Source organism: Bos indicus x Bos taurus, chromosome 4, assembly GCF_003369695.1.
Source record: "Bos indicus x Bos taurus breed Angus x Brahman F1 hybrid chromosome 4, Bos_hybrid_MaternalHap_v2.0, whole genome shotgun sequence".
NCBI lineage: Eukaryota > Metazoa > Chordata > Mammalia > Artiodactyla > Bovidae > Bos > Bos indicus x Bos taurus.
The window spans coordinates 9,430,978-9,447,191 of NC_040079.1; the positions used below are offsets into that span (position 1 = coordinate 9,430,978).

General features: G+C 35.2%; 1 protein-coding gene across 3 annotated transcripts in view; it reads right to left on the minus strand.

Annotated features, from left to right (window-relative positions):
* The window catches only part of CNTNAP2 (contactin associated protein like 2), a 2,326,438-nt gene that overhangs the window by 1,304,838 nt on the left and 1,005,386 nt on the right, over window positions 1–16,214 (minus strand). For all 3 annotated transcript variants that reach the window (XM_027538737.1, XM_027538738.1, XM_027538736.1), the window contains exons 6-8: window positions 14,401–14,604; window positions 10,006–10,190; window positions 4,730–4,873 (exon numbers count right to left, since the gene is read on the minus strand). In XM_027538737.1, the coding sequence (XP_027394538.1) occupies window positions 4,730–4,873; window positions 10,006–10,190; window positions 14,401–14,604 (533 nt within the window). The remainder of the gene's footprint in view (window positions 1–4,729; window positions 4,874–10,005; window positions 10,191–14,400; window positions 14,605–16,214) is intronic.

Below are 16,214 nucleotides of genomic sequence, written 5' to 3' on the forward strand. Positions count from 1 at the left end.
AAAACTGTTAATTGAAGCTTCCTTCTCCCCCTCATGCTTCCTCTATTTGGTACAAAGAAATCTGATTATTCAGATACACTGAATTTTATATTCTAGGATCTAAGTACCTTCCTTTTAAAGATATGAAAAAAATCTACATTTTTTGCCATCTTTTTTTTTTAACCCCACTATATCTTGAGGAATATGATTTGAAGGCATTTTTTTTTCTTTATTGTTTCCTTAAACACCACCACATACTTATCCCCAGAGGCACAGTTCTTCCATTTTAGTACATTAACCATTTAAACTAAGTTAGGCTGACCCCCCAATTAATACTCAAATTAAATCTGTGCTGCACCTGCATATGCATGCATGCTAAGTCGCTTCAGTCATGTCCAACTCTTTGTGACCCCGGAGACTGCAGCCCTCCAGCCTCCCCTGTCCATGGGGTTCTCCAGGCAAGAGTACTGGAGTGGGTCACCATTTCCTCCTCCAGGGGATCTTCCCTACCCAGGGATCAAACCAGCATCTCTTACGCCTCCTGCATACAGGAGGTTGGCAGGCAGGTTCTTTACCACTAGGGCCACCTCAGAAGCCCTGTATCTTCACAGATGATTAGATGACTATTTTTAAAGGCTTACTTTTCCCGATGAAAAGAGCTGTTTATGCACAAAAACTGACATATCATAACTGACCACTTGCCTGTGTTGTGGAGACTGTCTCCCAGCAAAGTGAAAAGTTCTGAGTGATGGTGCTGATTCTGGAGTCAATATTTAATGAGGAAATGGGTGTGTGTAAGGAGAATGGTGCAGGATAAGTGCTGAGCCACTTACACAGAAGTATTAGCACCAGACATCTTCAAAAGCAAATCTCCTCTGTAAATATTTGTCTTTGTAGAGCAACTTGCAAAATGTCCTGCCTGCCTCTACGTTGCCTAAACCTTTTAATACACATGTTTATTTTTGTTTAAAAGCCTTTTCTGTGTCTGCTCCTTCCATTTTAACAAATGTAATTATAGATAATTTAGGCTTTTTAAAATGTCTTTGTTATTCAGGTTAAAATACCATTTATAAGCAACAATATTTTGTGGTAAAAGTTGACTTTGGAATGAGTCTCCAGAGTGCAATTCTCTGTAGTTTGAGAATCTAATGGATACATGTGAGGACCAACTGGGAGGTTTGGGGCAGAAATAACACTTCACTTCTTAAAGGTGTAAATAATGGGAAGGGTATTATGATAATTTGGGTTCTGCACCTTTCTGTCTTAGGTGATAATTTGATAATTTCTGAGGAAACAAAAGGATTCTGATGCCATTTTATCCAAAGCTTAAAATAACATATATATATATATATATATATATATATATATATATATATCAGATCAGTTACTCAGTCGTGTCCGACTCTTTGTGACCCCATGAATCACAGCACGCAAGGCCTCCCTGTCCATCATCAACATCCAGAGTTCATTCAGACTCATGTCCATCGAGTCAGTGATGCCATCCAGCCATCTATCCTCTGTCATCCCCTTCTCCTGCCCTCAATCCCTCCCAGCATCAGAGTCTTTTCCAATGAGTCAACTCTTCACATGAGGTGGCCAAAGTACTGGAGTTTCAGCTTTAGCATCATTCCATCCAAAGAAATCCCAGGGCTCATCTCCTTCAGAATGGACTGGTTAGATCTCCTTGCAGTCCAACACCACAGTTCAAAAGCATCAATTCGTCGGCACTCAGCCTTCTTCACAGTCCAACTCCCACATCCATACATGACCACAGGAAAAACCATAGCCTTGACTAGACGGACCTTTGTTGGCAAAGTAATGTCTCTGCTTTTGAATATGCTATCTAGGTTGGTCATAACTTTCCTTCCAAGGAGTAAGCGTCTTTTAATTTCATGGCTGCAGTCACCATCTGTAGTGATTTTGGAGTCCCCCAAAAAATAAAGTCTGACACTGTTTCCCCATCTATTTCCCATGAAGTGGTGGGACCGGATGCCATGATCTTCGTTTTCTGAATATTGAGTTTTAAGCCAACTTTTTCACTCTCCTCTTTCACTTTCATCAAGAGGCTTTTGAGTTCCTCTTCACTTTCTGCCATAAGGGTGGTGTCATCTGCATATCTGAGGTGGTTGATATTTCTCCCGGCAATCTTGATTCCAGCTTGTGTTTCTTCCAGACCAGCGTTTCTCATGATGTACTCTGCATATACATTAAATAAACAGGGTGACGATATACAGTCTTGATGAACTCCTTTTCCTATTTGGAACCAGTCTGTTGTTCCATGTCCAGTTCTAACTGTTGTTTCCTGACCTGCATACAAATTTCTCAAGAGGCAGATCAGGTGGTCTGGTATTCCCATCTCTTTCAGAATTTTCCAGTTTATTGTGATCCACACAGTCAAAGGCTTTGGCATAGTCAATAAAGCAGAAATAGATGTTGTTCTGGAACTCTCTTGCTTTTTCTATGATACAGCGGATGTTGGCAATTTGATCTCTGGTTCCTCTGCCTTTTCTAAAACCAGCTTGAACATCAGGAAGTTCACAGTTCACATATTGCTGAAGCCTGGCTTGGAGAATTTTGAGCATTACTTTACTAGCGTGTGAGATGAGTGCAATTGTGCAGTAGTTTGAGCATTCTTTGGCATTGCCTTTCTTTGGGATTGGAATGAAAATTGACCTTTTCCAGTCCTGTGGCCACTGCTGAGTTTTCCAAATGTGCTGGCATATTGAGTGCAGCACTTTCACAGCATCATCTTTCAGGATTTGGAATAGCTCCACTGGAATTCCATCACCTCCACTAGCTTTGTTCGTAGTGATGCTTTCTAAGGCCCACTTGACTTCACATTCCAGGATGTCTGGCTCTAGGTCAGTGATCACACCATCGTGATTATCTGGGTCGTGAAGATCTTTTTTGTACAGTTCTTCTGTGTATTCTTGCTACCTCTTCTTAATATCTTCTGCTTCTGTTAGGACCATACCATTTCTGTCCTTTATCGAGCCCATCTTTGAATGAAATGGTCCTTTGGTATCTCTGATTTTCTTGAAGAGATCTCTAGTCTTTCCCATTCTGTTGTTTTCCTCTATTTCTTTGCATTGATCACTGAAGAAGGCTTTCTTATCTCTTCTTGCTTATATAAATACTGCTCTAAATAAGAAATGACACAGCATGGAAAGAGACTATGACCTTGGTACTGTATACTGTGAATCCACAATCTTTGTTTCCCACTCATATGTGTTACCTTGGAAAGTTATTTTTCTAAAATAAATTTCAGTTTTCATCTACAAAATGTTTATGACAACATCTCCCTTGTAGTACTGCTCTTAGAGTATCATAAAGGTAACAGGTCTCACACAGTTATCTTTTACCTATACACGGAGCTATTATTTTTCCCTACAGTCAATATCTTGTAAGAACATTTCACCAAAGTTCAATTTTTAACTGTTAGTGTAAATTCATCATTAGTTTAAGAAAGATAATTAGTAAAAACATTCTACATTCAACTATTATTTTATGAGTTTCACTGGTGACTCAGCAATGAAGAATCACCCTGTCAAAGGAGACACAGGTTTGATCCCTGGGTCAAGAAAATCCACTGGAGAAGGAAATGACAACCCACTCTAGTATTCTTTCCTGGGAAATCCCATGGACAGAGGAGCCTAGTGGACTACATCCATGGGGTCACAAAAAGTTGGACACGACTTAGAGACTAAACAACAAATTATTTTATAGTTTCTTATATCCAACCAGAACTCCTGTTTATTCATTAGGCATTTCCATTTGTCCTCTCATTTTATGAAAACCCCAGGCTCAAATTTTGAATAACAAATCCATCAAAGTCAGAACATAGTACAAACACTCATGACATTTTCTACTCCCAGACTTCCAAATACATGGATATCTGGATTCCTAGGATCTCCCCATTGACACTTTGGGATTGAAGAAACTCCTGTTCTTGCAGAACCAGAAGGAACCCACATGCCAGATTTATAAGTTTCTTTTATAGTGATCTTACACGGTGTTGTATGAGGCAAATGGCAACCCACACCAGTATTCTTGCCTAGAAAACTCCATGGACAGAGGATCCTGGTGGATTACAGTCCAGGGGTCACAACGAGTATGACGAGACTGACAGACTACACTTCCACTTTGAAATAGTTCAACTTGGAAACACACACACCAGAGCCAGGACCACTGTGAGTTTCTGAGTCACAGACTTCACTATCCAATCGAATCCATCTTTATTGAATTGCGTAATACTTAGTATGTTTAGAGCTTTGACAAGAAGTTTATTTCTTTACATATCTGAGTGAATCAGCTTTGGAAACATGAAGAAAACTAATAAAGCTCCTGGCTTTTAAAATTTTAAAATACTGAATTACATCATCATCAAGAAATGTAGTAGTCTATATAATGTGTCATTTGGAAACATGAGGCTGCTGATTTAAGGGCTGCTGAACAGTTGGGATGATTGTCCTTCTGTAATGGGAAATCTAGAAACTCTGGGGCTAAAATTCCAGGCCCCATCTGAAGCAGATTTACTATTTACAGTAATTTTAACTCAAAAATCAGTATCTCGTCTTAGAATACATTCAGTGTCTCCATATTTTCAGGTACCTCTAAAGTTAGTTTTATATAGTGGAGCCCACAAGCCTAATAACAAATGCTATGATACTGTTGTCCATTAACAGTCCAGAGAAAACAAAATTTCTTTGATTTTTCTAGGAACTGATATTATGGGGGTGGAAAATCTTACCACATTTGAGGGCTCCAGTTTCTTCCTTCTCGCCAGATCTGTTATGTTGATGCCATTGTAGTTAATGCTTTCCATGCAGCCTTTGAAATTCTTTCTACTGCTGGAACTTGGTTTTCCAGAGAAAGGTATGCCTCCAAAGGTTATCTTTGAGAAAAAGATAAAATGTAAACATTCCCACTGTATTTGGCTTAAAAAATAAAAACATTTACAATAAATTAGACAAAACTAGTAGTCAGCTATCGTAACCTCAGCCAACATATACAGACATTTTTTCTGTATATGCCTCTAAAGTCTGTTGCATATTAAATTATGTTGTTACTGAAGTATATACTAATTGTATTAATTGTGAAAATTAGATTATAACTTGAGCAAGAAAAGAGCAACAACTTCTAAGCATTTTTAATACCTGGAAGGTATTTTATCAATTTTCCTGAGAATGTTCTAAAGGATTTTACACAGCAAACATCTTTTATAAATATTAAGCATATATTTTTATGCTTATAGTATCAATAAATGTTACTAGTCATCTTTAAATAACCCAGAGCTAATATATTAAGTTTATGACTTCAGCCCAAAGGAAGGAATTTTGTATTCACCCTATTTAGACATTGTAGTCTAATGATCACTGGCGTAAAAAAATTGTTAGGCTTATTGTGAATACAGAAAATAGTTCCAAAAGTCTTACTGCTATATTGATTAGAAATATCTTTGAGTTTGGAGGTTATAATTTGAGAACTACAGTCTTAAAGATATTATAGGTCTCCTAAATCCTGAGGAATAAGGTCAATGCTCCTTCCTGTGATTTTCAAGCAATTGTTAAAATCACAATAAAAAGAGAACATATATTTTTCCAGAAACCTTTGATCAAATTACATTATTATAACATCAATTTCATATAATAGAAAATTATACTTAATTATGTATTGCCAATAATGACGCGTACTGCTAATAGTGAATGAATCTATTAATCATAGCTGTAATATCAAGATATATAATCCAGACATTTTATTTCTTTTAAGTAGTATTCAATTACCAATTTTTCCTACAAAGGTTGGAAAATGAAAGACATCTTTCAATGTCAAAACTTTATATTTGATATATAAGGCAGAGATCTTTGGGTTTTAGACGATATGTATTATGCCTCTGTTATACAGTGCTTTTACATTTTAGCTTTTTTAATGTAAATGTTTAAAATTATTTTTAACCGTTCCTTAATTTTTAGTTTACACTGTTGTGTTAATTTCAGGTACATAGCAAAGTGATTCAGTGATATATATATATATATGTTCCTTTTCAGATTGTTTTACATTATAGGTTATTTAAAGATACAGAATACAGTTCCCTGGGCTGTACAGTAGGTACTTGTTGTTTATCTATCTTATATAGAGCAGTGTGCATATGCATTTTAAATTCTTAAACAGTTTTAGGGAAAAAAGCACAAATTAATAATAGTTTATGAGACAACCAAAAAAATTTAAAAACTTACTTAAAATGCGACTAAATGTATTAATAACAGCTGAATATACACTATATATTTAGCTTCCCTGGTGGCACAGAGGTTAAAGCGTCTGCCTGCAATGTGGGAGACCTGGGTTTGATCCCTGGGTTGGAAAGATCCCCTGGAGAAGGAAATGGCAACCCACTCCAGTATTCTTGCCTGGAGAATCCCATGGACAGAGGAGCCTGGTGGGCTACAGTCCACGGGTTGCAAAGAGTCGGACACGACTGAGCGACTTCACTTCATACACTATATAGCATTTGCCTTAGAGTTTAACTATGGGAAGGAAAGAGAAAATCTAAGAATAAACACACAAAAAAGAATCAGGAATCTACAAAAGGAAAAACAGGGGCGTTCTGAAATACATTAGGGAAATATTTTCAAGTGGCACGGAACTGAACTTATTAGGTGCTATAGTAGTTCATATCATAGGTTAGGATTACTGAGACTTTAATAGAGTGTTGAATTTCCTATCCACAATTTATTTTACCAATTTCTGCTCCAGTTGATAGTAATAAAATCTTCCATGCTTAATGACATGCAGCATCACACTGTGAATAATATTACTAAATACTATTATAGTTGAAAGTATTGCTTTATTCCTTCTCGCTGTGCATAGTTTCTTTACTGGGGGACTCCTATTTTCCTTTGGGATGATGACTTAGATACTCCTTATAGTTTCTCTCTTTTCAACAACCTTCAGCTCATGTCCTATCTTATAGAAGGTAACCTGGTGAAGCATCACAGGCTCAATTTACCAGATTCCTTACAACTAAGAGAAGTGGGTTCAAATCCCAATTTCTAATGTAATTCATCATTTGATATTAAGTGGTTGCTTCTTCTTTCTTGTTATATGTCCTTATCAATAAAATATTCTCTAATACTGTCATCATTCTCATGGTAAAAAAAATAGCTGCAGTTGTTAGATTAATAATCAGATATTGATATGGCTTACATTATTGCCTTATTAATGACACTGTTGTTCAGTGACAACCTTGACTCTAAAAAAGAAATGCACCGACCATTTTGTTAGCTGCCAAGAGTTTCAAAAGTGAGACAGGGCTTAACCAGATACCTCTGGGTGTCCTTTCTCCCACCATCTTTAAGAAAATAATCCTGCTTTTCAGCTGAGCACATGCTCCACAGCCAATATATGGCATTTCCCACCCTCTTTGAACAAGATTTGGTCTCATGAGATTTAAGCCAAAGGGTTGCGTGTGACTCTAAGAACTATAATTAAAGGAGGGATGGGGGCACAGTGTTCTTCACTCCCTTCCTTCACACTGTCTGGAATGCAAAATGGAAAGTGAGTAGTCAACTTGGAGTGAGCTGCAGAGGGGATGGAATAGCAGTGGAATAAAAGGAGACTGGGGTCTTGACCATCATGGTGCTGCCTCATGAGCCCAGGGCTAACTGCCTACAGACCCCTTTTAGGTGAAAGGAATAAACGTGTCTGTTATATGCAGTCTAATTAATTATAACTGATACATGTAGTAATACTATGTATTACTAATAATATGTAGTAATATCTGTTATTCCCTGATGCCTCCTCTCAAACAAGCCATGTGCTACTATTTTCGCTTTATGGAAAGGGAATATGATTCGTCCAATGTCACACAACCAGGAAGGGGCAAAAAGGGATTTAAACCCAGGCTTAATGGCTCCAATTTGAGCTCATACACTTGATTTTCTCCAAAACTGCATCATGTTGAGATACAAAGGTAGACCCAGACATATTCATGGGCACCATCTGCCGATAATTGCAGTATCTAAGGAAAGTAATTGGATAGCAACTCTACAAAGGGAAGTAAGCTGAGTCTCTCCTGACTCTCTGTCAATTTAAATTTCTTTCTACGTCTCCCTGACAAATATGTCTCAGGGATTTTAGTCCACAGGTGAGGTTCTCAAACATGGTATTTTATCTAGAAGGGCTCTGAAGTGTTGATGAAACTGCTGACCATATAGGAGGGGTTGTGTGTGCAAGAATATTCATAGATTTCACCGCAAATTCAACAGGGACTATGATCCCAAATTTTTAATTCTGTTTTTTTGAAAATTGGAATTGTGTTTGCCCATTGCTAATGTTTTAGGATTTCTCACCTCTTCTAGAATACTTCAAAGTTTATTAATGTAGGAGATAGGTCTGTAGGAGATAGGTCACATAAGCCTAGATTAATACTAATTTAGAGAAGATAGGAATTCAGGGAATTTTCACATTCTTTGCCTTTCAACAATCATTTTCACTTTACAGAGATGTTTTTTTGGGAGTAATTATTCCCTGATAACCTTAAATTTATTTTAATGTCAATAAAAGTCTCTGTATCAAAGTTTATATTGCATATTCCATTCTAAATTTCTGTTTAGAAATATATGTAATATATTCATATTATTGGACTTCCCTGGTGGCTCAGATGGCAAAGCGTCTGCCTACAATGTGGGAGACCCAGGTTCAATCTCTGGGTCGGGAAGATGTCCTGGAGAAGGAAATGGCAACCCACTCCAGTATTCTTGCCTGGAAAATCCCATGGACAGAGGAGCCTGTAGGCTACAGTCCATGGGGTCGCAAAGAGTAAAATAAAATAAAAGTCTCTGTATCAAAGTTTATATTGCATATTCCCTTCTAAATTTCTATTTAGAAATATATGTAATATATTCATATTACAGAAAATTTAGATTAGAAGCTATTTAAACATATAAGGAAAATAAAAAAAATATAGTTGTAAAACCTGACTTTTCACATACTATTTTATGATAAGTACATTTTATGTTCTAACTACATATAAATCTAAAAGATTTATGGGTGGATATCAATAATACCACCAACTCAATGGACATGAGTTTGAAAAAATTCCAGAAGATAGTGAAGGAGAGGGATGTTTGGCATGCTGCAGTCCATGGGGTTGCAAAGAGCTGGACGTGACTTAGCAACTGAACAACAGCAATCAGTAGCACACATATATGTGTATATATTTATATATCTGTAATTTCAACAATGGGACTAAGGCACATTGAAATGGCACAGCAAAGTCATAGGGGTGCCCCAGTGATGAACCTGTTTTTACAGAACTTTTATTCCTACTTATGATTAACATTTTTGATGGACACTGTAAAGTTGAATTGCTCTCCAAAAAATTATTTTAAAAAAACTTTATATGCCTCTCAGTGTATTATGAGAATATGTATTTTTACCAGACCAATATGGTCACTGATTATTTTCAATCTTTAGTCATTTGGAAGGTAAAAAATATCTTTTTATTTATGAACAATCTCTTTAAAACAGTCTGTATTTTTATTTATTTTATGACATTTATATCTGAGAAAATAGAACTTGTCAAAGGAACTATCTATAGTCATGAATTTATAAATGGTTTAATGTAGGATTTCTTCTGCAATGCTTTCTAATAAATACTAGGCAATCATGTATATAATATACTGTATATTATCAAGAACAAGCAATTTATAATTACCAATAAAAAGATTATGACTTAATTTATTCTGGTTTTGTTAAATGGCTCTGATAACATAATAAATGGTCCTTTTCTTCAAATACATGCTACTTTGGTTCCAAGTTTTAAAAAATATTTCAATAACTCATTAACAATTTAAAATTTAATGAAATGACCTATATTAATAAATTAGGTTGTGAAGCTGTAAGTTTTCTTTGGAGAATAAAATGAAAATGGTATATGAAGGTATATAATTAATAATAATTCAACAAGACAGCATAAAACTGAAGCAGTCACTTGATGCAGGACAATTCACACATCCTCAGGTTTACCTCATAGTCCAAATCCAGGTAGTCGAACTCCCCGTTGGTGCGGAAGTGCTGTGTGCTTCTGTCCAGGGTGAGGTTGATGCTCCGGCCCTGGCGCTCAATGACCACAGAGTGCCAGTGGTGATCATCCAGCAGGCTTCCTGTCATCACGGACGTGTGGCCATATATGGGGCCAAGCTGGTTGCTTCCTGAATCACGTGAATGGAAAAGGACCCAGGTAAAGACACCAGAACTCTATGTCATCTGCTACACCATGGGCAGACATTTTTATGGCATCTCTGTCTATTGTAGTTTACATAGGACAACCAGCATGGAATGATACTTAACAATAGTGGCATGTTCAAACCACATAAAAGCTATTAAAGATGGAAAAATCTCTGTTCCCTTAAAAACCATGAGCTTTATTTATTTATTTTTTCAATTACTGAGCCATGAATTCTGCTAAGTTTGGTATATTCCGTATGAAGTCAGTGCCCTATGGGCTCTGGAGTCAGAGTCCCTGGATTCTGATGCTCTTCCATCACTGGCTTGCTCCATGATCCTGGCCAAGGTAACTGCTCTCTGAGCCTCTCTTTGGTCATATGTAAAATGGGAAAAATAATAGTACCTGCTTTACAAAGTTGCTGTGAGGATTAAATTAATCTGTACAAGTAAAGAACTTATTTCCTGACATACAGTGAATGTTCATTAAAAGTTACCTGTTAATTTTTATTATTTTTTTGGTTATTATTATTATTGGTCAAGAAAATACGACATGACAAATATTTTCTGATTCCTAAAGCCATAATCTTAAGCACAACATAATATTTAATGTCATGGAAAATTTACTCAAGTTATACTTTAAAATAAAAATCTGCAAAATTACATATGTAGCATTAGTTCAATTTTGAAATAAGATCTCCATAGCAACAGAACTATAAATAAGAGTGGAAGATTGTGAAAGTCTGAAATATTTATTAAGGTCATCTCTGGATGCTGTTTACATATTTTATACCATTTTCTATTTTGTCTAATCAAGCATTACTTTTTATGGTCAGGCAAAACTAAATGCTATAAAATAGACTATTGCTTCAGAATAAATAGCATAATAGAAATAAAATAAACACACAATTGACTGAAGAATTATTTCCTTTTTTCACATTTATGATGCTAATACACTTATACCTGACATTTTCTATGGATCTCCTATATGAATTTTTTTTTCCTTTTGGTGATGAAATCAAATGTTTCCCTGTGACTGTGATTATGACTGTGTATGTAGATAGGGATGGGAGAGGAAGAAAGAAAAGAAAGAGTAAGTTTAAGTGAAAGAATACATTCAGTTTTATTACATTAAATATTTAGACTAGAAGACTAAGCAGTATCTAGATGTGCCTGTATTAAGGAAATAGCATTAAAACTGAGAGTGGATATCTGAATGGATGTGTTTCCATGGTTGTCATAAATTTGTCAATAATACTCTATGTAAATTGCTTTCCAATGACATGGTAATGATCTTTTTGTATGAGGCCATATGATCAGTTCTTGTTTCAGAATAGTAACATCACACTCTTACAAGGCCCAGCGGCTTTTAAAGGCTACTCTGTGTATTTCACTTTAAAAAAAAAAAAGGAGAAAAGTTTGAAAAAATAAATTACTTTAGATATGATCCAATTTTATAAAGAATTAATATGTAAAGCATTAATCATTCTTTTCCACCACTAAAAATAGTGTGGTCTAGTTTTTCCAGACATTTTAAAAAATTATATAAATATAATCATATAATTCATATACATATAAAATATTGATATAACATTTATAATTTGCCTACTGTTTTAATTTAATGCCTGTCACATTCCCCAAATTATTTAACACATACCAATATATTTGTATGTGTTAATTTTTTTTCTTTCAATATTTGCTATTGTAACTAATATCACAAAGTATACATCCTTGGACAGAAATTCTAGAGCTGTTTCTTATTATTTCTTTATGATTACAAAATACATAGAAAATTAAAATATCTGAAGATATATTATGAAATTGTTTTCTTGAAATATTTTTAGGACAAAGAATCCTTTTTATTGTATAACACACCGATACAGATACTATTATTTTTAAAATTTATTTACTTGCTTGAAAAAATTGGAATCATTATTTTATTGTATATTTCTTTCATAGATAGCTTGATTGAGCATTTGGTGTTTATAGACTATTTATAATTTTTCTTCAGTGAGTTTTCCTTACATTCAGTTCAGTCGCTCAGTCTTCTCCTAAAGTCTTAGTACAGTTATAGAGTGGAATGAATTTTCATTCAAGAATGACATTAAACTTCTCTATTTGAATTTTCCCAGGTTTTGGCATGCATTTTCATTTTACAATTTGAATATAAAAATTTAAATATCTTTGTATATTTTTAAAATCAGCTTTCTTGGATAGTTTTCTTGTTATGGAAGCTATTTTTTCTGTCAGATAAGATTTTGAATGTGAAAGTTTTATAATGAAGAATAATCTTTGTAGATACTATATTAAGTATTATCAACTGAAAAAAACTAACTGAAGTTGTATTTTTTAGTATACTAATGATTTTCAATGTAATAAAAGTTAATATATGGGAAACAAGCCATATTTAAGAAAGTTAAAACCATGTTGATAAGAAAATCAAGCAGGCAGGGTCTCTTTGTGTTCCAATGTTCAGTTTTATAGCTTTCCATTGGGATGCATTCAACATGCAAATTTTAGTTATTGATATAATTTAGACTACAAAATCTTTATAGAATCCTAAAATCACTAAACATAAAAATATGGAATATATGATGCCCTTCAAACAACTCTTGAATAAATTCTGAAAGCTTTAGGCCAGCAAGAAGAGGATAGATATATTACTGATTTGCATAAATTGTAACTCTGAATGTCAGTATCTGTCTTGTGGACCTTCCCTTTAGTTTTAAGTAAATCTTAACTACAGTATCAAAATACAAACATGTATTAGGCTTGTCCACTTAGAAACAACAACAATAGCCCAAAACAAAATAGTAACTCCTTCTTTGAGTTTCATCTCATTTTCTAATAGGCATATTATTTCTCTGATTCCTTCATTTCTAGTTGATTATACTTAAAATAGTCATTTGCACCCTTTTTATCTTTCCTTAACTGATGACAATAAAACTACTATTCTTTTTATTTTAATGAGAATAGATCAACAGTAACTACTATATTGCCAGTGACCTCACTTTTCTGTTTTAAATGACATTTTAGGTGACAGCCTCCTCTCCTTCCCTGGTCTCTGTGATGCCATATACTCATATTTCCTCCTACTCACTGTCTCTTCTCCTCCGGCGTCATGAGTAGCACCTTCTCCTGTCAATATGACACACGGAACTCCCTAATAGAATCTCAACTTTGATGACTATCAGGCAGCAAAAATGCACCATGTTCCAACAGATCTCTAGACTTTCTCTATTGGAAGGAATTAGTACTCCTCCGTTAGAAGAAAGTGAAGAGAAAATAAGGCTTTCTGCATGTCTATAAATGGTACAAATGTCTATTTGGAACTCAAGCCATACCTTAGGGTTATTATTTATATGTTCTCTTTCTTTTTTACTCCATACTCAATTAATTACAAACCATACTAACTTTACAACCAAAACCATCTCCCAGGTGAATCTGTTTTTCTACATCTCCTCTGAAAGCCACCTTCTGCAAGCCGTGGTCATCTCTCAGTTACACCAGGCAGAAGTCCAGCTGTAACTCATGTTCATGCAAGCATTTTCTCTTACAGAAGTCTCAGTACCTTTCTAAAAATAAGATCATGAGGCCATATAGTTTAAAGTCTACCAACAGCTTCCCATTCTTAAAATAACATCTAATTTCATCTTCTATCCTTTGAATACCCATACTAGCCCCCTCATCTCGTTCCTTGGGCAGATCGGGTCTTAGTCGCTCATGATTCTTTCTCAACTGCTTTGTCCCAGATATTTTCAGGGCTTGTTTTTGTCATCACTGAAACCTCATCATGAATATCTTCTTGGAAAGGACTTTCCTCACTACATATTCTAATAATACCCCCTCGCCTATACAGTATCCTTTATCGTATCAAGCTTATTTAATTGATTTCATACTACTCATCAGTATTTGAGGTCATTTCTTCTGATTTAGTTGCTTTAAAATAATAGAGAATACAGTGTCCGGCTGTATGCCAAATGCTAGTATCGTAACTGCAGAGAACAGGTGTTGATACATATTTACAAATGAGTATGTATATAAATATATATCAAGCACTATGAATTAAAAATGAATTGACAACAACATAATGTGAACTGTTTTTATAATTTACATTTTAAGGATTAAAGACCATTAGCATTTAACTAACAGGGATACCAATAAATGGAAGGAATGGTGCCAAAAATCAGAACATACCTAGGTTTAAACTGAAGACCAGCTTGGCTTTTTTGAGTTCCAAAGTAATATAATCCCCTTGCTGTCCTTCCCCGTGTAAGATTACCCCTTCACTTTCAGAAGTTTTAAATTTCAAGGCAATGACATCTTTCAGTGTTTTCATCTTCTTGTTTCTGAATCTATATGGTAACACAACATGGCCATCGAAGTTGATAACATCAGCCCCTAAAAGAAGAAATAAATAACATTTTAGTTTCGTTATTGTGTGTCGACCTTCAGTCTGAAGTATATCTTCTTCCAATTGGGTGCCGGCACTGAATAAATGACAAAAAAGGGTTTTTTTTATTGAAAACTCTTTAGTCCTGGGTTCTCCTTCTCTTTCTATTCTTGTTTTATTCTGTGTCTTGAAGTGGATTTTATGGAAAGGACTTGAACAGAATGATGATAGGAAACCCTTAACAATTTAAAACTCTTTCTTCAACTGTTATACTAATAACATATGTTCCATCAATGACTTATATGCTTCAAAATTTTGACTTAGAAATTTGGAGGTTACCTGAAAAGTAAAAATGTTAATCCCTCAGATATTATGAGACTTTAATATTTTCCTTCTTAAACGAGGCTAAGTGTTCATGATTTTAAATATATATTTTGCTAACAAGTTTTCTTTTCTATGACATAATAATAAAGGATCTTAGAAGGCAGAGTTTGTGGTATACTCATTTTCTAATGTTTTTTATATTCTACTACATTTTCAGTAAACTTTATGGTAGTACCTAGAGTTTATAGTGAATTGAACTTTAACTTGCTTTATCCCTTGCTCTTACGGTTCATGTCTATTTCAAATTCCTTATTAACCCCTTGCCTTTCCAATAGAGAAGTGTGTTGCCCATGTTCTCAACTACTCTGAAAAAAGACAGTCTCACCCATATGTGATTAGAAGAACACAAATCTAATCTATGCTGTGAGTAGATGTAGTTTGATCTTAAGGAATTTCATTGAAAACATGAAATTATATAAACTTTTACAAAGTATGAACAACTTTTTCCCACCCTCAGAAACAGAGGATAGTGGGCAACAGTGTAGTAACTGTTTCTTATTCACACCAGGAAAAGAAAATGAAATGGTCTTATTTATTACACACTGTTGCTTCATGGGTTGCCAACTCACAGAATGGGTCAGTGATGACTGCAATAATCCAGATCAAATTCTAAGTCCAAATAGAATCTTAGTCACCCTAATCAGACCCTTTTCAATAAGAATACTTTTAGCTTTTAAAGTTGTGGAAAACCGAGTCACATTGGCTCTAAAAATGATGATGGTGTGTGTGTTCAGTTGTGTCCAGCTCTTTCCGACAACATGGACAACAGCCTGCCAGGCTCCTCTTGCCCTTTACAGGCAAGAAGCTGGTGGAGCAGGTTGCCGTTTCCGCCTCCACTGGATCTTCCCAACCCAGGGATCGAATCCATGTCTCTTGGACAAAACTAGTCACACTGGAAACCTAATCACATTCAGTAGCTCTAATTATCTCAGGATTATAAGCCAGGATGAAGCCTGCCTCTAGTTTGGGGTAAGATTTTGCCAGAGAACCCAGAGAGAGAGACACTAGAGAAAAACTAACAGCAAGTGGAAAACCTAATATAAATATCTTCTTATCACACATCCTAGTTCTCTTCAGTTCTCTTAGCTTCAATCAGCCTGGGGGATATTTTGGATCCTGGTAACAGTAACAATAGCCAGCTACATCATGGTGGTGAAGGTGTGGCGCTACTAGAGGTTATATTCACTCTTTTTTCTGTGCAGTATTTGCCAGCATAAGTTTTGCTCTTAACTAA